We start from the raw sequence: 26031 nt of genomic DNA, 5'->3' as shown, positions 1-26031 counted from the left end.
TTTCATCGGGTTTGCGGTGAAATTGGGATCGGTAATTGCCGCATAGCACCCCAAATCATCGAATTAACCGGGTCAGCCAAGGCCGCCGGTTCGAATTATCCGGTCAAATTTACGTTGGAAAACACGGGACCGCAGAAAACCTTCAAATTATCAGGGATTTCGAATTAACTGAGTTCTAATTAACGAGGTTTTACTGCATGCAGTAGAGCTTCAGAAGATGTCAAAAATAGTTTGCTAACCATGCCAAATGCTGCCAAAGCCTCCAGCCATGACTGAGGAACAGGCTTAGAAGATGGAAGCGGCTTTGACACAGTGTGTTCATGCAACATTCCAGCAAAACTACTGCAGCCTGCCGATTTAGATAAAGTCAAGGAAGCTCAAGAAAGACTGCGTGAATTTTCTTCAACGCTGGCTAACACACAAAAATCCCATTTTTCAACTTGCACTGGCTTGGGTGGAGAGATGCTTCATTGTCATAAGCCTCAATTCTACAAGTGCTCCGCTGTCTGGTGCAAAGCGCTCGATGTGTGGTGGCAGTGCGACACTGGGCAAAGGTGAACACGACTATGGTCTCACCATAGTCAGCGCGTTTGCAATCTAAGGAGATGCCACATCAGCATGCCGCACGTGAATGGCAGCCTAACGTGCAAACTACTCCTTGTTAAAAATCGTGCTGTGTGTGAAATGTGCAGCGCTGGCAATTAGCAAAGAGCACTAAATAATTTTTTAAAACAAACATTTCACACCAGGGCATACATGCTATGGTATCTGCCAGGAGCATACTAGCTTAGTCACATATGTCTGCTTCACTCTTATAACTGGTCACATGTAAATACTTCGCGATATTCCAAAAAGATCAAGTTGTCGTGTTTTTTATCAGTTTTCTCAAAACAAGTTTCTCGCTCACCACGCTGTTTTTGGCAACACTACATCAAGCTGAATGCATAGAGCTTTATGTGCTGCAAGCAGATTCTTCTTTCGGCTCTAATCTTCTTTATTTGCATTTGTTTTTGTTCGTTAGTAGCCATGCCGTAAATACTGAGATTTTACAAGCTGCTGAATTATGAATTTTCGATCGATTTGAAAGCTGCTTGCAGGATTTCCCACCTGCTGTCCACACATGCATTATTATAGCTTTCAGCCTTTATTTTTCTCATGCATCGTTTAACAAATAATAATTAATTATCTCCATATAATTTTAACCTTCACCTATCAAAAGCATAATGCACACTAGAAATCAGCTCAAAAGATTAATATTTTGAGAAGCCAACAAACAAAGATACCAAGGAAAACATAGGGTAAATTACTTGTACTAGTTGAATTAAAGAAATGACAAATTAATGGCAATGAAAGTGGATGACAACTTTCCACAGGTGGAGAATCCCATGTCTTCGCATTAGACATGCAATACTCTAACCAATTGAGCTACTATGGCGCGGTTTCCTCATCCACTTTCTTGGGTATTTATGTGTTACTACTAGAACTAACCTTGCGAGTGTTAGCCAGCGCCACCACTCACAAACCTTCGTGACGGATGTGAAACATCCTTCCTGCCGCAGGCGTCACTAGTATGTGATCTTTCTGGGTGAAGGCAACTGGTCCATCAATGCCGGTTAACCCCCTTTCTTCTCGTTCTAAAAAGACTGAGTAAGTATTTTAATTGAATTTAGTCTCAGAATAATTAGGACAACACTAAACACCATGCCCCCCTAAAATACCACAAGTTGAGGTAATTGCAAATAGGCCAGAAAGCTGGGAGGCCTCACCATGGAAGTGGCCCACTGCCTTGCTCCTCCAAGACCTCGAAGCCCGGCTGGGCAGACACCAACTGCAGACGCTGCTTTGCCTGCACACAGCAGAGTGTCAGCTGAGGCAAGCCATCTCTGAAAACTGTTTATAAATCCACTAAACTTGGTACAGCCATCAACTTTTCAGACACCGAGACAACAAAAATGCACAAATATGGAGGCAACTCAGTAACGTTGAACTTCTAAAAAGCCGTAAATTAGCCCAAACATCTTTTCGAGTCCCTTTGCTCCGGCCTGGGGTAGAGCACTTATATTTGCTAGACTGGACCCCTGTATCATCCTTGATCAGTTAAGCCTTTGCCGTAATCAAAATGAACATATCAATCAATCAAATGTTTTATTTCCAACAAACTTGTTGGGGGTCCTCCAGGCGAAAAGCTGCGACATACAGCTTGAATGTGCCTGAAGGCCCTCACATGGCAGCAGTACAAATACAAATACAATATACAATGCAATGGGTTACATTTACAATAATTACAAAGATTACATTTCAAAAATTTCTTTACAAAAATATGCCCTAAGCTGTTCTCGAGTCAAGGTATTTGTCATAACAATTTCTTTCCCAAATTTATTTAACAGTGAAGGTAGCGTGTGTCTTAAGGTGCATTCACAGTGGCGGGAGAACGCGCAACGCAGGACGATTTCCGCGCGCCGCTTCCCGCACAAACCGGTTTTTCTCCCGCAGACAGGCTGCTGTGCCGTCCCGCAGAGCGATGGGTCCGGTAGCTATTTTTCCCGCGCCGCTGACGAGAACAGCCAATGGGGGCCGACCGTGAACCGTGACGTCGGTCCCAGTTCAGTGACCCCGTCGGCGGAGGCTGCGCGCGTGCTGCGGGACACTCGGCGGTTGCTTTGCCAGCATGAACATGCGACTTGAGGCGACGGTGCAGAAGCAGCGAACAAGCAAGTATGAGTACGTTTACCGTAGCCAACAGTTCATCGTTCGAACCAGCCATCCTCGTGACAAAATGGGCGACGGGAGGAGAGCTAGCAGACGATCAAGACGACGACGCGGGAAAAGAGCGCGCCTTCCAGTCTTCTCTTGTGTCATGTGACTATCCCCTTCTCTCTCTGCTCGTTAGGGTCCTCCCTCAACGCCTCCTCTCTCTACATTCCAAGACAACCGCAGTGACAAAACGCACGCAGTGTGAGCGTCATTCAGAGGAGCTGCGACGCAGCATTGACGTTGACGCTGTGCCGCTGCGGGAAGTCTCCCGCTAGTGTGAGCGCGCCTTTAGCGACTGCATGAGGTAATTTGTACGCCTGTACGGTACTAACTACCTGTCTTTGCTGCAGGTAGGCGCATCACTTTTGTAATATTCAAGTCGTGACGTATTTTTTAAAAATATTTGAAACTTTTCGGAGCCGAAGCAAAAAGAATGCAGTAGCCTGTATTCGTAAATGTTAGTTGCTTGTATTATGTTATAACTTTCAAAAAGTTGCGCAATAGAATGGAAATAAGGTACATTCGCTACATGTCGAAGTGCTCGTTTTTGAAGTTGAAGAAGTGCATGAAGATTACGTTTCGTGGTGGTAGCCCACACAAGCGCACAATAATTCAGATGTGATTGAAACAAGGCATAATATATGTACAACTTTAATTTCTCTGGGAAAAAATGACAGCAACGGGACAATGCACCTGCGGCAGATGACAACGATTTCATAATTTGTTCAATGTGATATGTCCAGTTCATATCTTCTGACAGCGTCACGCCCAATACTTTGTATTTGGTTACAATCTCAATGGGCGCGCCATCCAACAATAATTCTTCATTTAAATAAGACTGCCTGCCTCTTGTCTTGAACAATATGGCCTTTGATTTGGAGCTATTAACTGTTAAGAGCGTTATCACGAGACCAACTCGACAATTTAGAAAGGATACTGCGAGATCTTTGTAACAGATCATCAAGATCATTGTCAGAGACAAATAGGCTCATATCGTCAGCGTATAGTACAATGGATGTGTCACTTACTATTTCAGCAATATCGTTAACATAGATATTAAACGAAATCGGGCCTAAAACGCTACCCTGGGGCACACCTGATTTAATTTCCCTATATGAAGAGCAGTATTTTTCGATAGCAACGCACTGCGTCCGCCCAGACAGATAAGATTGAAAGAACTGATTTGCCACGCCACGGATACCATATCCTTCTAGTTTACTTATTAAAATTTGATGACTAAAACGATCAAATGCCTTGCTATAATCAATAAATATACCCAACGTTAGTTTTCCCGCATCAATATTATTAATTATTAGTTCTTTTTGGCGTAACAAAGCTGTTTCAGTTGACCTGCCCGAGCGGAATCCGTGTTGACATTCAGAAAGAATGTCATTCTTCGCAAAGGAATTTTAATGCGTGCAGAAATCAGTTTTTCTAAGCCCTTAGAAAAAGCGGATAAAATGGAAATAGGCCTATAATTCCCCAGGTCATTTCGGTTCCCACCTTTGAAAATAACCGACAACCTTGCTTTCTTCATATTTGTTGGAAAATGTCCCGATTCCATAACAAGGTTAAACACAAATGCGAGATGAACTGCGATGACATTGATTACAAATTTTATAGGCCTGATTTGAATGCCGTCTGCATCAACAGCATTGCTGTTGTTTATCACAAAATCACAATATCACAAAATCTTTTTCCTCGTTTTCTCCAAACAGCATTTGTGATGGTATCAGTTTTCAGTGACTTTATCTCTGGCTGTGCTTATCCTATTGGAGTACAGTAAAACCTCATTTGTGCTGGAAAAAAAATGAGAAAAACTCACTAACCAGGAAAATGTATGATCCAAAGTCACTAAGAAATTTAACAGACTCAACTGTAGTTGACATCTATGCAATTCAAAACATTGCGTAAATCTTCGCAGCGCGAGACGCTGATCCACAGTCAAAAACGCTTCCTGGACCATTGCAAGATTCTCAAAGTTATGGGATGCGTGGACGGAACTCATCGCAATCACCCACCCTAAGAAGATGAGCCCCGGCAAAACGAACTCCTATTAGAGCCGAAATCGTATTAGTGACATCTTATTAGTGATGTAACCCAGACATAACAGCAAGAGCGAACTGGTTCCAAAGCGAACCATCAGCAGAATATGGGCGCTATAACGTAAAGCGATTCCAAAAGTTTCTATTCCAATTCTGCAATCAGCCCTCCGCGATTGGTGAAAAACTTTTTTGGGCCACCCCCACTTCGCCTGTCGGTCACGCGACGCCACGCAAACGGCGATAGCTCCCGATCTGATATGACGTGTACACTCTGATTATGCATGATTGGACTGAACAAAAGAAAAATAGTTATTTTTGATTCGACGCCTTTTCACCATTAGCCATCGGCTATTGGTTGAAAGTTTTCGCACTGCAACCATTTCACCTGCCCGTCACGCGACATCGCAAAACACGAAAACTCACCGTGTCCAAGTGACGTGTGTGCGTTAAAGATGCATTAACATGCCGAATAAAACTGAATTTTTCTCTGAATAGCCACAGGCTGCCCCATTCCGAAAGGAATAAGAGATGGCTGCCGTCGATCGCTCAGGCACTGGCTACTCTCATCTGCCGGAGAGCCTGGGTTTATTTGCGTACAATAAAACTTTGTGAGTGCCCGTATAATGTCTTCGAGCCCTTTCGGCACATTTGCAACCTCGCTCAGCCAACTTTTCTTTGCTGAGGATCCTTTTTAGCAGCATTCTTAACCTTCCGTTGCATGCCATGATTTTCGACCAGCCACCACAAGCTAAGTAAGGGAAAACTGACCAATCGCAGACGCCGGCAAAATCCTCTTCATCCGGTTCTCGATTTTCAGTGCACTGACTCGGCCCCATCGAATCCCTCTCCACTTGAGCGTGCTCCTCACCTCTTGTCAGCCAATTAGATAAGGCAAGCTGCCCAGTGTAGGCAAAGTTATTCGTTTTTAAAGCAAACAAAAGTGACCTCCTATAAACGAGGAGAGCACTTGATTGGTCTGTCTAACAACAGTGCAGGTCACCGCCCGATGCTTGCATCGGTGGTCAGGCTAATTTGATGTCAGGAGATTGGAATGAAAACATATTGGAATAGTTTTACGTTATTGGGCCCCATGACATTCGCCTCACTCCGCCTGCCGCTAGGAATTGCAGGCGTATTTGGTTTATCTCCTATGAAACACTAGCAGTACCTTTCCTACGGCAATATGCCCCATGCCCTGTGAAACAGGTAAGCTTATCGCAATGGAGTTGGTGACAATAGCTGCAAACGTGGCATGCGACGACCCACGAGGTATTAGAAAACAGTGTGAGCCAACGTTTTCAAGCGACACAGGCAGGCGAGCACAGCAGGAAAGCTGCTACAACAGCAGGTGACTGCTGTTTACTATCACACCCAAACTTGCACCTTTTCTTGTTTACATAGGATCTAGCAGCGAGAAAGCATATTGTGACGTACGAGTTTGTGCCACTGTGGGCAAAGAGACGTAAGGTGAAGAGGAAGTTTAAGTGTCTCGACGTTCGGTAGATGGTGGTACCCTGACTACTGAGCGACAACCTCGTAACTGTACATATTGTATATACATATATTTTATTCCTCCGTAACATTTTGGTGGACGTGCAGGGTACTCTCGCCGCAAGCTGGCCCTGGATCTTCCGAGCGGGCGTCACATCGGTTCCGCTGTTATGGCTACTGGCGCTGCCTCCGCTGCTGACACTGCCTCCACGGCTCGCACACCAGCGGAAGTGGTGCTAACCCAGCTACATCACCCGGGAATATTTATCGGCACCCGCAAGTCGACATCGAAGACTGGCGGACGTCGTATGAACTCTTCGGTAAGCACAAGTGGGATGCCACAGTTTTGCTGGCCAACGTCATCTTTTACTTAGGAGGAACCGCGAAGGTATGGTTTGGGACACATGAAGCCGACATTAGAAGCTGGGACTCCTGTAAGGAAAAGCTACGCGATCTTTTCAGAAGACCTGTGGGACATCCAATGGAGGCCACGCAAGAGCTAGCGCCTCATGCCCAGACATCAACTGAATGATACGTCGCATATATTCAAGACATTCTGGCTCTCTCCCGTAAAGCGGACACGGACATGCTGGAGGTCGATAAGGTTGGACACATATTGAAGGGCATCGCAGACGATGCGTTTAACCTCCTGCTTTGTAGAAACTGCTGATCAGTTGAGTCCATCATTAAGGAATGCTGGAATTTTGAGCAAGCGAAGAGCAAACACATCGTACAACACTTCGATGGACTTCCGAATACGGCTGCCACTTCCTCCTGCAACGACCCTCCGGTGTCACATTACGACCTTCCGGCGTCACATCCGCCTACAACGCCAAGCTTGACACAGGTCATTCGTTGCGAACATGAGGCTATGCCTCCACGTTCTCACTGCCCCCATAACGCGTGAGAACATGACCATCTCGCTCATTCAAGCTGTTGTCCGCCAAGAAATTGCAAACATGGACATCCAGTCTGCCGTCCGTCCACATCCGACCGCTACCGCTCCTGTCATTGCCTCTGCTGCACCTCGACAGTCATTCCCAAATCGCTATTGGAACCCTTCTGAGTGGCGAACACTGGATGACAGGCCAATTTGCTTTACTTGCTCTCGGATCAGTCCCATGTCCCACCACTGCCGTAGTAGCCGCTGGTACTCCTCGCCTCGACCATATGCCATACCTGCCAACCTGGCAAGATAAGAAATCAGGAGACTTTTTTATTCGTGCCAACGGGGGGGGGGGGGGGGGGGGGGGGGGGGCATTCACTGTTTCAACTTCCGGTGATACCGGGGGGTGTTTCGTTCAAACTTTCAGGCAGTGCTAGATTAGTCCTTTTGCAGGACCTTGCAGTAGCAGACTTTGTTCCCTTCAAAAATTTGTTGGAGTAGCTTTGCTAAAAACATGGTCCAGGCTGACGGCCCTTTCCTAGCAGCAGGTGTTGGAGGCTTGTGTTGCACATTGATGAGCGAAACTCAGTCCTAGTTTTTCACGCCGTGATAAAAATCCTCTTGCACTCTGCGTTGCTATGTGGCATCATGAGTAAATCCGGCATCACCTTAACTCAGCTTCGAGAACGTCTAAAGCGTCTTCAGCAGATTCAGTGGAATCTCAGGGCAGCAGCTGAGGAAAACTCTGAATAAAGAAACAAAGACTTGAGAGCGATGCCTGCGAAATAAATTTCATGTTGGCCACCTCCGCATTCTTCAGAGTTGAGTTTCAGAGTTGCGTCCACATCCATAGCGCTTCGCCTCCTCGCATTTCGGAAATATTTTCCGTAGAAGAGGCCCAACGTAGTCGCTGACACTAAGGGGTAGGTTGTGTTCAACGAGGAATCCCGTAAACAGGCACTCCACACGTATAACACTGTCGCCGCACTTGTTCTGGAGAAAGTTCACTGTTGCCATGCTGCTCAGTGGTGCGAACATAGCTTTGATGCTTCAACGTGGAAACGTGCACTTTCAAGTCACCTTTGACACCACGAGACACGCTGACTTCGCATCCACACATTGTAGAAAACGCAAAATGTTCTCTTTTCCTTGATGTCGAAAAGCATAGAAATTCAGAAATATAAGATCGCACAAACTTCTGCAAATACCTTTTCTTGGGCTTTGATAGCACCATGGCATAGAGCACACGAGGATTCTAACTTTACACAGTGCACGGCACAAAGACGGCCTAGCCAACAACAGCAGCAACAAAATGCGCCATGAAGGAAGGCGCGCATAAAATGCAAGAACTACTTTGGCTCTGGCTTTGGTCGGCTTACTAGGCACCGTAGTCGGCTGCTTAGTCGATGATACCGATGGTGCTAGTGCAGCCGTTGTTGGTGATGCTGACGATTACGATGTGGCTGTAAATTCCACGGTGCCGGTTTTGCAAAAACCATTATTGCGCAAACGGAGACCACTTTTCGGGAGATATAAGACAGTGATCGTACAATCGGAAAGTTCAGTCAAAAATCGGGAGTCTCCCGGACGAATCGGGAGGGCTGGCAGGTATGATACACTGATCACCACTTCGACCGAGACCCTCGGCCTCTGTCGGCCCTCTCTGAACCATACTATGCCAGCCTTCCCTCTTGGGGAAGCACAATTAGCCGCACGCCCTCGCCGAAACTCCGTCAGTCCCATTTGCCCACACCTCATGGTCCCTCATACCTGTCCTACGCGGGCCGGTTCTCGGGAAACTAAGCAATGCAGCCCCCGGAGGTGCGGCTGCATTGATGACTGACTGCAAAACCTCTGCTGACCCCCACTGCTCGATCGAACCTTGTTGAAATTCTTGTTGATGATGTACCTGTTCAAGGACTCATCAATACTGGCGCTCAGGTGTCAGTTATGCGATCAGATCTTTGTAGCCGTCTCCGTAAAGTCCTGACAGCTGCCGAGTAGCCTGCTGTACCAGTACAACAGCCGTGATGAGAATGTGCACCTTCCGTGTTACCATTGCCGGCCGTCCAGTGTTAGTCCTGTTCACCGTACTGGCCGAGTGTCCCCACAAAGTGATTCTTGGAATCAACCTTCTGAGTGCCCATTCAGCACTTATTGACTGTGCAACCGGCACCCTTTGCCTTGAACTTCCCCATTACTCTCCCGACCCGACCGACGACCACAAGTCCCGACTTCGTTCTAGTGAATTTGTTCGACTGCAACCTGATGCTGCGACTTACGTCCTCCTGTCTTCCCTCCACCACTTCGAGATGGTCCTTACGTGGTGTCCCCACTTTGCAACATCCTCCTGGCCCGTCAAATAGCGCTACCAAGCTCAATTGTAACTCTCGTCAACGATCGAGCGTGGCTTCCTCGTGTGAACTTTGGTTCGTGTCTGCAAGTGCTTCCTGAAGGTGCATTCTCTCGCTGTGCTGTCCCTTTTGGAAAACTATGGAGTAGCTGCTCTTACGGCCGAACCACGGTTCGACACTGCAGCTGCTTCTGCCCCTCCTACTTCACGCAACGACAAGTTTACACCAATGATAGCTACTGATTTACGACCTGCTTACACCAACGCTCTTCGCCGCATTCTGGTGTCCTATGAAGACATCTTTGATTTTGGCAATCGCCCGCTAGGTCGAACCCGTGTCGTCACCCATCCAATCCACACTGGTGATGCTCCTCCTATACACCAGCAGCCCTACCGTATGTCTGTGGCTGAACGCCAGGCGATCCAAACGGAGGTGGACCAAATGCTCTCCAAAGATATTATCGAGCTTTTCTGCAGTCAGTGGGCTTCACCTGTCATTCCGGTTAAGAAGAATGAAAACACCTGGGGAATTGGTATCGATTACTGTCACCTTAATAAGATTACCAAAAAGGATGTGTATCCGCTTCCGCACATTGATGACACGCTAGACTGCTTACACGGTGTCAGTTATTTTTCGTCGATTGATTTGCGCTCTGGCTACTGGCAAATCTTAAGGGATAAACGAGATCGCGAAAAGACCGCCTTTGTCACCCCAGATGGTCTCTACCAATTTAAAATGATGCCTTTCGGTCTGTGCAATGCCCTTGCTACCTTCGAGCGCATGATTGACTCTCTTCTGCATGGATTGAAATAGACCTCTGCTACCTTGATGACGTCATTGTTTTTTCACCGACATTTGAGAGCAACCTCCACTGCTTCTCAGCTATCCTTGCTGTTTTCCAATGAGCTGGCCTACAACTCAATTCTGCAAAATGCTATTTCAGCCACCGCTAAATACGAGTACTTGGTCACTTGGTTGACGCTGCAGGCGTCCAGCCTGATCCTGATAAAGTTTGTGCCATTGGCGAGTTCTCACTCACACATTCTTCTACCGATGTCCGAAGTTTCCTAGGGCTGTGTTCCTATTTTCGGCGATTTATCCAGAACTTTGCCAAAATCGCTCATCCTCTTACAGACCTAAAAAAGGAGGTCACTTTTCGTTGGGGACCTGACCAGGCTGCAGCATTTTCATCGCTTATCAGTCGCCTTATCAATCCACCCATGTTGGGTCATTTTAGATCTGCATGCACACACAGAAGTTGGCACTGATGCAAGCAGCCATGGCATTGGTGCCATCTTGTCCCAACAACAGCGGGACACCAATCGAGTGATCGCGTATACTGGCCGTCTTCTGTCAGTACCAGAGCGCAACTACTCCACAGCAGAATGTGAATGCTTGGCCCCTGTTTGGTCCATTGCTAAGTTCCACCCTTACTTGTCCGGTCGGCATTTCACCGTCGTGACAGATCATCATGCCTTATGTTGGCTATCATCACTCAGGGGTCCGACAGGCCGATCTTGGCCGCTGGGCTTTACACCTGCAAGAGTACACCTTTCCCATGTCCTAAAAATCTGGGCGGCTACATAAGGACGCCGACTGCCTCTATCCTGTCAACCCTCCCGATGGCACTGAAACCGATACAGATACCTGCGTTTTGTCGATCTCAGACTTCTCACGCATTGCCGACGAGCAGCGTCGTAACCCATATTCACGATCCATCACTGAACGCGTTACCTCGGAGCAACAGGATGTTTCCCTCCGTATGTTTGTTCTCCAGGATGGGACCTTATACAGACGCAATATGAGTCCACATGATGCTGAACTGCCGTTGTTCCCCAGGACCTGCAGTCGACGATTCTCTCGCAGTTGTACGATGTGCCCACCGCTGGTCATTCAGGTGTCTCCCATACGTATGATTTTGTCTGCAGGCGATTTTTCTGGCCTGGGCTATATCGCTCCATTCGAAGTTACGTCGCAGCCTGCGAACTTTGTCAATGCCACAAGAAGCCTCCATTGTCTCCTGCTGGGCACCTTCAGCCTACAGATATCCTCAGTGCGCCATTTTACTGCGTCAGCCTGGACCTCCTTGGCCCATTTCTAACTTCATCCTCTGGCAACAAGTGGGTGGCCATTGCGACAGACTATACCATGCGTTATGCCATAATGCGGACCCTCCCTACGAGCTGCGCAACTGATGTGGCTGATTTTCTCCTTCATGAGGTGATCCTACACCATGGTGCCCCACGTCAGCTACTCACTGATAGGGGCTGCTGTTTTCTTCCTAAGGTTGTCGATGACCTTCTTGGCTTTTGCTCCACATGCCACAAGTTCACAACGGCCTACCACCCACAGACAAATAAACTTACCGAACGTCTCAACCGTACACTCACGGACATGTTTTCCATGTATGTGTCCGATAATCACCGGGTTTTGGGACTGCACCTTATACCCTTTGTGACGTTTGGGTACAATTCGTAGCGTCACAATATTACTGGTTATTCTCCGTTCTATCTACTATATGGCCATGACCCACTCCTGCCTCCTGACTTGCTGCTCCCTTCCAATACCACCACTACCACGTTCAATACTAACGACGCCTTTGTTCGTGCGGCCACAGCACGTCACCTTGCCCGTGACCGTCTTCTGGCGTCTCAGACTAGCCAAAAACACCGTTATGACAGTTGTCGTCAGGATGTTAATTTCAGCACTGGGTCACTTGTCCTGCTTTCGTTACCCTCCCGTCGCGTCAGCTTTTGCGAAAAACTGCTGCCGCAATACGTCGGGCCCTACCGCACTCTTCGCCAAGTCACCAGCCTCACATATGAGATATCACCTGTGACTTTGACGTCTTCTACCCCACCAAGAACTGATATCGTGCACATTTCGCGACTAAAGCCCTATAACTCGCACACTGATTCGACACCCTAGGAAGCATCGAGACAATGCTTCTGCCGCCGGGGGTTAGTCTCACATACGAGTTTGTGCCGCTGTGGACGAAAGGACGTTGTGAGGTGAAGAGGAAGTTGAAGTGTCTCGACGATCGGTAGATGGTGGTACCCTGACTACTGAGCTACAACTTCATAACTGTATATATTGTAAATACATATATTTTATTCCCCCATAACAATATGATCACAGTTTGGAGATGCACTGAACTTCAGTGCCAAAAAGACGAGCGCTTTTCCAGGAACATACCAATCAGCAAGAAAGAAGCGTAACCGTACTGGGTCATGTTTCTTTGTTATCTATTACGAACATTGGCACAGGGAAATTGTACGAAATGGGATCGTATCAGCAAGGTTCTACTGTATTCCTTCTGTCAGAAAGGTGGACAGTTACAGTACAATCAGGGTGTCTACCAAGTTGACATTTCCAAATTCCCTGAGTAAGTTTTCCCTGAGTGGCTTCGTAAGATTCCCTGAGTGACAGAGAACTTTGTTTTATTTCAAGACGGGCTGACACCATGTCACCTGATCCTGTTACTCTCTAGTAAGTATTTTAAAAACAAAAAAACTACTTAATCCAGTTTTAATAGTAAGGAGTGGTGTAAAGAAAACAGAAGAAATTGGTTAGTGAAATGCATAGCAAATAAAATACCTTCGAAAAAAAGAAGATAAATTCCATTACGAATCTGCTTGAGCATTCTAAAATTTGAATAAAAAGGAGATGCATGTAGAAGTAAACATTTTCAATAAGAGCTACCGTATTTACACGATTGTAAGTTGACCCCTTTTTTTTTAATTTGAAAGTCTGAAGTTGGGGGATCGACTTACAATCGAAACCAAAACATGGCCCCGCCAAAAAAAGCGATACCAACTGGAGCTACAACGTAGTTACAATTTTATGTTTGCTCTATGGCCCTACCCGTATCTTTTCGCTATCCCGCGTGTTTGTTCACTTTTGGGAAGGGTTTTTTAACATTTTTGAGAGTCTTACAGTGCATACAACACTCATGGGGGAGTGTCGATAGTTTATGGAAGTGCCGCTGTTCTCATTTGCGGCGGCACCCTCAGAATGGCGGTGCTTGCGGGGAGTATCGGTAGTTCATGGAAGAGCAGACACCGCTCGCGAGTTTCTCTTTCTCTGTTTAAAGGCATTGGTATTGGTTTGACGCGTTCCACTTGACTGCCGGCTACGTGCTACTTCTATGCTTCCCCAGTCGTCATGAGTGCTCCAGGCCCACTAATCGTTCGGCACTCGTTCACAGCAGCGTTCAACAGGGCTGCCATCCTTTACGCCGAATAAACAAATCACTGCGCAGCGGGCTGGGATTTCGATGTTTCTAAACGGGTGGTACGAGAGTGGCGACTGCAGTAAAGCGAAATTTTCACCTGTGTGACGGCAAGTGAGAAATTTCCCACGTGCCGAAGTGTGGACGCTTTCCGGAGCTGTAGGCTAAGCTTGCGGCGTACGTCACTGAAATGTGTGATCGGTCCCTGCCAGTGAAGTGCAACGTGATCATGAAATAAGCCCGGACCTCCGCCTTAATTTTAAGGTTCTGCTCCGCCGTGAGTACAACGAGTGGCTGGCGGCAGAAGACTGCGAAATTACGCCAACCGGACCTGTCAAAAGAGCCTCCCTCATGGCTGCGTTTGGTTGGGTGCATTTGGCGTGGGCTGCTGTCTGCAAGATGCCCTGGTGCGGTCGTTTGCCAAATTTGAAATTTCGCTGGACCACGACGCACTGTGGGATTGCAGCAACGATGACAATGGCAGCACTAGTGAAGACGAATAGTCCAGTGACCATGTCAGCTACTAATAAATTTTCGCTATCGAATGCGCCCTCGGGCATGCTCTCTTTTTTTTTTTTTTTCCAGTCAAGCGATATGAGGGGGGGGGGAGTCTACTTACATTAGAGTCGACTTACAATCGTGTAAATACGGTATTTCTATCAACTGATAGCAAGCTCATTCGTATGTGGCCAGAACTTTCTCACAAGTGTTATTCTCTCTCGCAACAGCTTTTTAGTAAACCTCAACTGTTCTCACATATTCTCAGCACACGCACAATGCCCGAGTGTTGCGTTTTTAAAGAGCTTATTTTGTTTGCACAAGGGGCACCTGCATCTCGCCATCAGCCAACACTATTTTTTTGTGTAAGCTCAAGCTCCTTCAAAGAAGCAGTGGCACGCTTCCTTTCCCGTTCACTCTTCAATGCGTAGGTCCTTTCTGTTCTCATCTTCCTTCTGCCGCGCGATTGCACCATAGACTATTTGAAACATCCTCTTGGTCAGTTGTGCAGACAACGTCCGATTTCTCAGACTCCCTAGGGGCCGCGAAAACTTCCAAAAAATAGGGCAGTTCGAAAAAATGAATGCATGTATTTTACTGCCCCTTACCAGGCCCCATAAGAAATTTTGCTTATACGGTGGAAGTTGTTACGTTCTGCCGCAAACAAAATTTTCAAATCAGCTCATTAATAGCGGAAGAAATATTTTAGTGCCACCAACCCATGATTTAAGGAGGTGAGCTCCACTGCCAAGCAAGACACTCTCTCCACTCGCCCCATCTAACCTCCACAAGCGAAATTTCTTCCCTGCATTCTCCCACACAGGACCTTGAGGATCGCGTGACACATACAAGGGCCCCCGGGGGCCTTCATATTTTTTCTCCTCACTCTTTTTTTCTTTTCTTTTGTGACACTGCGCACTTGCACTGATGGTGTCGCGCGCGAGCTGTTGTGATTGTCTCGTTTCGCGCAGCGCACAATTTTGCGCACTGTGTATGAGGACACCTGACTAGCTGTGCAAGTCAGTGCTACATGAATACTGAGGCAGACACAAGCGGACCACAGAGTATGATCCCCCACTTTTGGTGTCTGTGCGGGTGATTGCACGACGTGGGAACAAGCAGATGAAACAGAAGTGCATCTCTCTTGCTGCGGTATGAAGTGAAACAAAAACGTGCAATGCACTCAGTTTGTGTGTTTTATTATTTCTCTAAACCTTAATTTGTCTATTCGAGCAATATATTACACAAATAACAGATCGTGCCTTGAATACCTCATTCTTGAAGTCACGTGTCACCACGAGCGACGTCACAGTGAAAACACGTGCACGTAGGCGCACCAGCATGTGTACGTCATCCTCCAGCTTGGTGCGCGGCGGCCGTGAGGAGAAAGAAAAACGGCGTTCGGTTTGAACTTTCAGGCCTTTCCGCGGTGCGTAGCGATGTAATACTTAGCAAACACACAATGAATGCTCTGCGCTTGTCAGCTCACAATGGCCAGACCTGGTGTGGGTCCTTCTGGACTCAAATCGCCACAGGCACATCCAAAAAAGCTCTGAATGTCTGCCAGTATACTTACTAGGCATATTCGTGCTCGTACTATGACAGGAGATGGCGGGTGCAGACGTGTACAATTAAGGAATACATACTTTGTACTGTGACTATTGCCCCTTTCCACACTTAAGTTGTAAGTTGATAAGTTGTTACAGTGACACTGTAACGAGTATCAATGCACCCCCATATTTGAAAAGACAAAATTCATAGGGAAAGGAAAGGGAAATAGTAGAGGCCTTTCATATAAGAAAGGAAGGAGATAAATGTATAAGCACTCCCTCTCTTGCCTTGTCGGAAAAAGAAATCACTTTTTTGGAAGAAAGATTAAAATGTTGATTTGCAGATTTTACGACTGATGTGTGCATGCCTATGCTGAAAAAGGTATAAATGTCCGGTGAATTTCAAATAAACTTCCAGTAGGCAGTCAGCGCTTGTCTGTGGTATTTGTTTCCTTGCGTCCTCGTCTTTTTTGCGCTGCTTCACCTCAGTTATAAGTATGAACCAACTAGCCCTTATCAAGATCTTACTGACTTTTGGGAACCGGCATTATGCAACGCGTCGTGCTTTGCGAGCTTCGAATACAATTACAAGGACGACAAAGGCGGAGTCGATATTTCTGACAGCGGCGAATTGTTTTAATGAAAAACACGGCGTCGAATAGCAAGAAGCTCGGTAGCGAACGTCGAAGCAGCTAGGCATAGTGTTGCCGCGGTGGTGGCTTTGATTAATGCAATTTCTGACCTGCGGTCACGGCAAAAAGTCCGGAAAACCGGATGGCGAAGGGTCCTTGCGTCAGGAATTTAAGATGTTCTTATACACTGACTCTATGGGGTAGGTAATGGTGCCGCGAAGCTGTCCGAATTGTCGGGCGTCCAGAAAGCCGGTCGTTGACTGTACACTGGCAACTCCTCCAGCCGACGACACCGTGTCAAAGTAGATTCTTCACGATTTCTCTCTGTTACTCGAGCCAGCAATGGCGTGACTTTAGTTCTCTTTCAAAAAAATTACACCCAATTTTCCCTGATACAAGCAAATTTCCTGAGTTTTCCCTGAGTATTTCCAGACTATTCAAGATCCCTGAGAATTCCCAGTTTTCCCGTTTGGTAGACATCCTGACAATAGACCTATAAGATGAAAAAATATTTTAAAAATTTTTAAAATAATTTGCTCTCGGCATTACTAGGTGTTATTACTTTAAACAAGTTCGACATGCTATAGCTTTGGCTCAAATCGGTCTAGAGCATTCATTCTTGTAGCACAGCAAACTTCGATCGTTTAAAATTGTTGGATGTCAATTCTTATAAAAATGAGACCATACTGACACATGTGCTTGTTTATCGGGTGACCACATTTCACCGCCTAACAAATGTTATCGCACAGCGCAGGACACGCCTGCATGTATCAGAAGACTCTCTAATGTTATCAATGGTTCTACCCGCTGTCTGTTGTCACCGGACCATATGTAATCCAATTTCATGTATGCACGATGCAAATGGTGTACAGTGCAGTCCACTTATAACGATATCGAGAAAGACGAAAAATATGATCGTTATAACCGATGATCGCTATATCTGGACTGCAGTTATCAAAAACAAAAAATTTTTTTTAAAACGCGGGACATACCTTTGCAGCTCCGAACTCCAATTCGCTACTTGCTCTAAAGAATATATGATGTAGACAGTAGGCCGTAAAAAACAAACTTTATTTCTAGCGCCAATGACCATGTCAAGGGTTAGGCGCGCCGAAATAGTCCGAAATCTGCACTTGCTTTTGCGGCAGCTTCAGATTCACAACCGCGGTGTGCATGGATTCCAGCTGCTCTGCGAACACTGGCGGCAATCCTTTAGCATGCATAACATCAATTAAGGAGTCGATCGACGACAGTGCACTTTGCGTGGACATCGTGGTCGGGGTCAAGGAGCCACTGTCGATCTCATTGTCGCTGTCACTGATGCCGTCGCCACTGTCGCACAACTTTGCCGTCTGTCGAGACAGCACATCTTCGGCGATCGCCTCGTCGGTGACTTCATCGCAGAACGAGGCAGCACTGTCTGCAGTCAAAAACTCCTCCTTCGACACAACACCTGTGTCACCAGTAGGAACGAGCTCCCAGAGCTCGGTATGTCAGCGACTTCCACCGGGTCAGTCTCAGCGGGTTGGGGAAGTTTGTCCTTACGCGCAAAGCCCGCCTTCTTGAAGCAATTGGTGATGAACCACTGGTAAAGCGCCTCTTCAACATCGGCGTACAAAGGGTCTCTAACCCTTTTCCGCTGATCGGCATGGCCGCTGATAGCTTCTGCCTTCACAATCGCGGTGCTCCCGGTTTTCAAGATGGTTGATATCGTTAACTGGACGAGCTCATACTTCTTCACGAGGGCGCTCACCTTGAAGCCGCATCGAGAGTCCTGCAAAATATCCATCTTCGTGTCAAGCGACACAGCTTTGCGCTTTGTCGGCGCCATCTTCTAACTTGAACCGTTGGTTGCACGCTGCTCCGGTAGAGTCAGCCTGCTATCGCGAGAGAGACGCGGGACGGGCGCCACCGCGCCGCTTTGCTTGTCGCTTTTTTTTTTTCTTTCTCTCTCTTTCGGAGCGACTGTGGCTGACGCGCATGAAGCAGCTTGCGCCATCTTGTGGCGCGCTGCGCCTACTCAGCTATTCTCCGGTGTGCGGGCGGGGCGAGACGCGCTGCGCAGTAATGGCGGCAGATACGAACTTACGGAGGTAAACATCGCCTTGTCTCGACATCGTTCGTTTCAGGGAACTAAGCAACGCAAGTGTTACGATTATTTGGCACGGAAAACGCCGTCCAGACTGCAAAATTTTGATCGTTATATCCGATATGCGGTGAATAACCTATCGTTATAAATGGTTTTTTTCCCCATAGACCTAATGCATAAAATGACACTCTCATGTCGACCCATCGTTATAACCGATATATCGTTATATGTGATATCGTTATAAGTGGACTGCACTGTAGAACTTTCTGGAAGACACGCGGGCACCAGCGATAACTCTGGAACCTTTGATGACTGACGTATAAAAGCCGACACGCTTGACCTGCTGATCAAACTTCCGACGATCGCCAACTGTGTTCACCGCTATCGTTGCACTTGAAGTGTAGCCCGTTTTTGTGGGCACAGGTACGCCCAATTAAACGCTAGTTTCGTCAGTAACAGCCTTGCTGCTTTCTTTGCCATCACTACCACGTGACATCTGGTGGAGGTGCTAGTGCGTTCATGTATCGAACGCCCCCTCAACACCGTGACCCAAGCGCGAACGCGGATGCCAACACTAACGTCGCCAAGAATTAGTGAGGGAGCAGCAGGCTGCAAGTACTGACCCCGGAGCACGAATTTTTGCCTGAGACAACCACGAATATTGTGACCAAATCAACCACAATGGCAGCCCCAGCGCCTCCCATCATGCTGCAACAGCCCAGCGAGCCACCGACCTTCAACAACTGGGACTCCAACCACAAGCTGCCAAATGTCTTATTTGCATTGGAACAAGACACTGACCTTCCGTGGATCATCATTTGAAGACCCAGAAACCTGGCTGGAGACCTATGAATGAACCGCGACCTTCAACAACTGGGACTCCAACAACAAGCCGCGAAATGTCTTTTTCGCATTGGAAATAGCCACCTAGCTTCCGTGGATCATCATTTGAAAACCGAGAAACGTGGCTAGAGACCTATGAATGAACCGCCACCTTCAAGAACTGGGACTCCGACAAGCTGCGAAATGTCTTTCGCATTGGAACACACCGCCAGGACATGGTTCAAGAATAGAGAAGCCGCCTTAACGATGTGGGACCCGTTCCGAAGCGGCTTCCTGAAGACATTCACAAGTGTCGTATACAGAGAACAAGCCCAAGCTCTACTAAAAGCCAGAGTGCAGATAACCAATGAGACCATCGCAATCATCACGGGTAGATGAGCCATCTATTCCGCCACGCCGACCCGGAAAAAAAGCGCTCGGATGCGCGCTGCTGCAAACAGTCGTGCCATGTATTACAGTTGAAACTCTGCTGGTAGCTCGACGTCGGTGCAGTGCCGAAAACATGTGCAGCGCAAGACTGCAACTCCACTTTAAAACAGAAAGCGGCCAGGGCATCATCCAAGTTGTCCGGAATGCACCGTGAGCCACGTAGTTGCTGTGTTTCATTGATGGCTAGCAAATTTCATGAAAAACCCATGGGTTACACTTGGGCAACACTTAAAAACATCATGTTGCTGACGAGGTCTCCTTGCAGCGTCAGTCTCACTTGCTGGTCGTGGCAGCGCACACCTGGGTTCGTGTACTCGTAAGGCGTAACACTGGGTCGATACGAGATTGACAAGATGCTCACGATAACGATTGACCGACTGTTGTGCATCACTGAGACTATTTTATCATACCAGGTCGACAACGACGCAACCGATGAGCGCGAGTCGTACAGTGACGGGCTTTCTTGTCAACAGCACTGGCAAAATCAGCGTGCCGACCATCAGTCGACTGAAACCCGCGCAATCGGCCATCGAACCGACAAAATGAGTCAAACACGCCTACCAAGTTGAAATGCACAAGCTTCAACCCTCTCAAGCCGTGCGCCCATAAAGCTTGACCCAATGATGATCCTGTTCAGCGAAGGCTAAGCCTGGCGCCATCGAGTTCATGCACCCGCTACTGGACCTGAACTGAAATGCAAGCAGTTAGGTCAAACAAAACTGCTGTTATCAGGGTGTCTACCAAGTTGACATTTCTAAATTCCCTGAGTTTTCCAGGTTTTCCCTGAGTGCCTTTGCCCATTTCCCTGAGTGATGCAAAACTGTTTTATGTCAAGACGGGCTGAAGCCATATCGCCTGATGCTGTCACTCTCGAGTAAGCACATGAAAAAAATTAAAGAGCGACTTAATCCAATTTGAATACTAAGGAGAAGTGTTTATGTTATTCAAAAAGACAATAGAAGGCGGGGGTTAGTAAAATGCACAGCAAATAAAGTGTCTTCGAAAAAAAATTGCAAATAGGTCAGACATTCACAAATACGAATAAAAAGGAGATGCACATAGAAGCGAATATATTTGAATATATGAGCGATTTCTATCAACTGATAGCAAGCTCAGTGGTATGAGGCCCGAACTCTGTCACAATTGAGATTCTCTCTCAACCGCTCGTAAGTCAACCTCAACTGTCCTGACATACTCTCAGCCCGCGCACGACGCCTGAGTGTTGTGTTTCACTGCTTTAAAGAGTTTATTTTGGCTTGGATGCGGGACACCTGCATCTCGGCATCAGCTAAAACTTTGTTTTTTGAGCTCAGGCTCCTTCAAAACGGCGGCAGCAAGCTTCCTTTCCCATTTATTCCTCAATGCGTACATCATTTCTGTTCTTGTCCTCCTTCTGCCACTCGTTTGACCCAAGGACCATTTGAAGCATCTTGGTCAGTTGCACAGTCCACGGCCGATTTTTAGAACTCCCTAGGGGTCGCGAAAACATTCGAAAAATCGGCCAGTTGGAAAAAAATAAATGCGTGTCATTTACTGCCCTTAGGGGCTCAAACCGCCACAGGCACGTTCGAAAACGCTCTGAAGGCCTGTCAGTACACATATTAGGCATATCGGCGCTCGTAATGTGACAGGAAATACCGGGTGCACGTGTGTATAATTAAGGAATACATACTGTTTTCCGTGGCAATAGCCCCTTCCCACGCTTGTTATGCTTCGCTGCAATACTTTTGCGTATGCTCCACCATGTAACATTTCTGTACAGAGGCGAAGCTGACTTCCGGGAACCGGCATTGTGCAACGCACCGTGTTTTCTAAGTTTCTAAGCCAATCGCGAGGACCACAAAAGCGGAGTCCGTGCCATTGCTGACAGCAGCCAATTCTTTCAATAAAAAACTCGGCACCAAAACGGCAAGAAGCTTCATAGAGAACGTCGAAGCAGCTAGGCCTAGCGTTGCCGCAGTGGTGGCAACGGCTGCCAGCGGATCTGCGCGCGAGAGTGCCGGTTCCCGGTGGCGAAGTAATCGAAACGGCAGCGGTGGTGCCTTTGATTATTGCCGTTTCGGACCTGCGGTCACGACAAAACGTCCGGAAAATCGGACAGCGAAGGGTTTTTGCGTCCGAAATTTCACACGTTCTGATGCGTTGACTCTATGAGGTACGTGGCGGTGCCGCGAAGCCGTCCAAATTATCGGGAATCCGGAGAGTCGGTCGTTGACTGCACACTGGCAACTCATCCAGCCGACGACAGGGCGTCAAAGACGATTCACTGCGATTCCTGTCTGCTGCTCGAGCCAGCATTAGCGCGACTTTCGACCCTTCCAATAAAATTGCCGCCAATTTTCCCTGATAGAAGCCCAAATTCCCTGAGTTTTCCCTGACTTTTTCCAGACTACTCAAAATACCCGAGAATTCCCGGTTGGTAGACACCCTGAAATTTTTGTAGCGCGGGTATTCTCTTGTTTCTGCAAATGATGAACAATGAATTTCTTTATTTTGAGAAGTAAATGGCCTATTGGAAAAAGAATGACATATTTGAAATCATCACAAGAATCTTAGCAAGGTTCGAAAGTTTAATTAATATTGATAAAAAAATGAATAGTATATCAATAACAGTGTCCCCCCTGAAAAAGACTGTTGTGTTGTTACTGTGGAGTGAAAGCGAATGTCCTTGGCAGCTTTTCAAGCAGCTGCAAAGCGGAGGCAGCGAGGAAATCCCCATCCAGATTATTCCCCTAGAGCCTTCCGAGCCATTGGCTACGACAATTTCGTGCATCCAGGAGAATAAAATGCTTTTTTCACATGGTGGCTAGTTTTTTCCACGTTTCTCAACACGCTTGTTTTGGTAATCAGCAATTTTCCAGGGGGCATAGTTACTTGCCTAATCATCCAATTTGAATAATTTTTGCTTTATCTGATAGCTAGGCCCCCAGGTAGTGCAGTCTATAATACCACATTTCTGCACCTTGAAACATTGAAATTTTGAGGAAGGTAAATATATATATATCGCATGTCAAGTTACAACTTTGAACTTTTTTAACTTTAGATAGAACAGAGATAGAAACACGAGACAATGCTTACTGCAATCCTTGAGCATTCAGCAATATTTTCACATAACTTTTAGATTTATTACTGCAAAACGTTTTCTGCCAGTCATCCCGAAACATGGGAACAGGAAAAATTGTATAAAATATTTTTCTCATTCCATAGAGAAAAATAATTGCATATTTGCATCAAGCACATTAAAGTACATATTACCTACAAATTTCATTCGTCTAGCAGCAATATCAACAATGGTATTGCTCGAGGCCACAGTCACCAACGACCTGCGCGAGACTATCAGAGCGGTCATGTGGGAGGAGCTTCAGATTCTGTTCCCTTCATCATAGCCTGAAGTGGCGTCCACACCACAGCTCCATCGTCCACCACCGCCGCTACCAGCACACCAACCTATTACCCCACGCAGCATTCCAAGGAAAAGTAATGTTTGGCGAGCTACCCAGCACCGTCTGCTCTGCTATCCCTGCAGAGAAGCCGGCCACATCTACCACAGATGTCCTTACCGCAAGATGGGACTGTGAGGGTTCGCCGTCAGCGCACGGCACCCACAGGAAGGTGAACGCCCTCGCGACATTGCCAACTACCTCGTCGCTACTCAGTGGAGCCCTCGACGACCATCCCGTTCACCGTCACCAGGCCGATACCTGTCGCTGCAGTGCCGTCCACACACTGGCCCAGCATGGGGCCGGTCCATCAGTCCATATCCAGAAAACTAAAAGCAGCAACCGATGGAGGTGCGGTTGCACTTCGTCAAACTGACGAAGATCCTCTGCCGCAGACGAAGATGCCGAAAAGACTATCCCGACGACATAACAGCACGCTGCCATCCCGACGAAACCTGGAAACAAAGAATGCACGGACCAAAGACCTAACGACATGACGTACCAGCCACAGGTCAACACAACGCAGCCGTGATACGACGCCGAGACCTAACTGCAATGCAAGACAAAGAACAACCGACCTCAACATGCTTCTCGATGGCTATGCAGTCACCACCTTAGTGGACACAGGATCCAACTACTCCATCATAAGTGGATTATTCGCCGCCGAGCAGAAGGTAGTCAAGTCTGCATGGGACAGCCCTCAAATTCGGGCAGCTGGAGGATACCTCCTAATGCGGATGGGAGTCGGCACGGCAAAAATTAGTTCATGACCAGACCTACACTACAACGCTCATTGTCCTTTAACAGTGCTCGCGAGATGTAATTCTCGGCATGGCCTTCCTGAACCAACACGGTGCCATCATCGACCTGACGTCGAAGTCGATAACGCTGTCCACAGACCAAGCGATACCGACGGAGAGGCCTTCCAGTCAGTGTGCCTTGAGTGTACTTGAGGACCAAGTCAGCATCCCGCTTCGTTCCAGCATTTCTGTCGGCAGAAAAATACTTGTAGACTTAGAAGGCGTCATCGAGCGAGATCAACGCCTACTGCTCGATCGTGAAATTTGCACCGCAAGAGGGATCACTCGACTGAATGGAGGAGCCGTGAAAGTGATGCTGACAAACTTCAGCCAGGAGTTCAAGCACATCAACAAGGGCACAACGATTGCATACACCCGAGGAAATTGGGGAAACCAGCAATGCATCACTCCTCTCACATTCTGCCGCATCTACCCCAACGACCATAGTTCTCGACGACATAAATCCAAGTCTCTCCCTGAGTAAGTGTCCCCGAGCTTATAAGTCTTCTGCAATGATACAAAGACTGCTTTTCGACGTCATCAAGGATTCGACAAACAACAGTCGCAAAGCATCACATAATAACCAAAGAGTGCACTCGATCACTTGGCCAGGGCCCTTATTGAGTTTTGACGCGAGAATGTGAAGCTATTAGGCAACAAGTCGACAAAATGCTGCACGACGACATCACCATCCATCGAAACGCCCGTGGGCATCCCCTGTTGTCTTGGTGAAGAAAAAAGACAGAACCCTACATTTCTGCGATGATTATTGTTGATTGAACAAGATCACAAAGATAGACGTATACCCCCTCCCACAGATAGACAACGCATTGGATCGGCTCTGAAACGCTAAATACGTCTCGTTGATGGTCCTCAAGTCTGGCTACTGGGAAGGAGAAATTGACGAGAGAGATCGCGAAAAGACAGCCTTCATGATGCCACACAGCCTCTATGAGTTCAAAGTTATGCTGTTTCAACTGTGCTTGGTGCCTGCAATGTTCCATCACGCAATGGATGCGGTTTTATCAGGATTAAAGCGACAGACCTGTCTTGTTTACTTGGATGAAGTCGTTGTCTTCACCGGAAATTTAGACAATCACCTTAAGCGGCTGTCGACAGTGCTAGAGGCCATCAAGTCATCAGGGCTTACTCTGCAGGCAGGAAAGTGCCGCTTTGCTTATGACGAGCTTTTGTTCCTAGGCCACATCATCAGCAAATCTAGAGTCCTCCCCAACCCACAGAAGACAGCTGCCATCGCAAAGTTCCCGCAGCCCATCGACAAGAAGGCAGTGCGTAGATTCCTTGGCATGTGTGCCTACTACAGGTGATTTGTCAAAGACTTGACGCATCGCTGAGCTGTTGACAAATCTAACGAAATGTGTGTCGAGTTCAAGTGGGAAACGCTGCAGGCCGACTCATTTCGAGAACTCAAACGGCGCATGCAGTCACCGCCGGTACTTGCGCACTTCGACGAAATCCACACTGACACCAGTAGCCTACGCCTCGGTGCCGTCCTAGTCCAAAGGAAAGATGGGCTTGAACTGGTGATAGCTTATGCTACCCGGTCCCTGTCAAAAGCGGAAGGCAATTATTCCATGACTGAAAAGGCAAGGCTCGTCGTCATTTTAGCTATAGCAAAATTCCGCCTTTACCTATATGGCAGGCCATTAAAAGTCGTCAGCGACCATCACACATTGTGTTGGCTAGCGAATTTAAATGACCCTTCACGACACCCGATGCGGTGAGGCCTCCGACTACAAGAATATGACATCACTATAATTTACAAGTCCAGACGAAAACACTGATGCCAACTGCTGCAAGATGACGAGGATGACGATGCCTTCCTTGGAATAATAAGCGCAGAAGACTTCGCTGAACAGCAATGGGCAGATCTGGAGCAAAAGAGCCTCGTCGAGTATTTGGAAGAGAACACAGACGTTTCTAGTGCATTTAGTTCTAGTGCATAACACGGACATTTCTAGGGGGGAC

At 47.3% G+C, this 26031-nt stretch overlaps 1 protein-coding gene across 4 annotated transcripts in view; it reads right to left on the bottom strand.

The window, feature by feature from the left end:
- The window catches only part of LOC142568055 (uncharacterized), a 403528-nt gene that overhangs the window by 264162 nt on the left and 113335 nt on the right, over positions 1–26031 (bottom strand). For all 4 annotated transcript variants that reach the window (XM_075678140.1, XM_075678141.1, XM_075678138.1 and 1 more), the window contains one exon: positions 1767–1846. In XM_075678140.1, the coding sequence (XP_075534255.1) occupies positions 1767–1846 (80 nt within the window). The remainder of the gene's footprint in view (positions 1–1766; positions 1847–26031) is intronic.

The sequence above is a fragment of the Dermacentor variabilis genome, unplaced genomic scaffold (genome assembly GCF_050947875.1).
Source record: "Dermacentor variabilis isolate Ectoservices unplaced genomic scaffold, ASM5094787v1 scaffold_16, whole genome shotgun sequence".
NCBI classification, from domain to species: Eukaryota; Metazoa; Arthropoda; class Arachnida; order Ixodida; family Ixodidae; genus Dermacentor; species Dermacentor variabilis.
The sequence above is the reverse complement of the archived record's forward strand: the minus strand, read 5'-3'. Positions and strand labels throughout refer to the sequence as shown.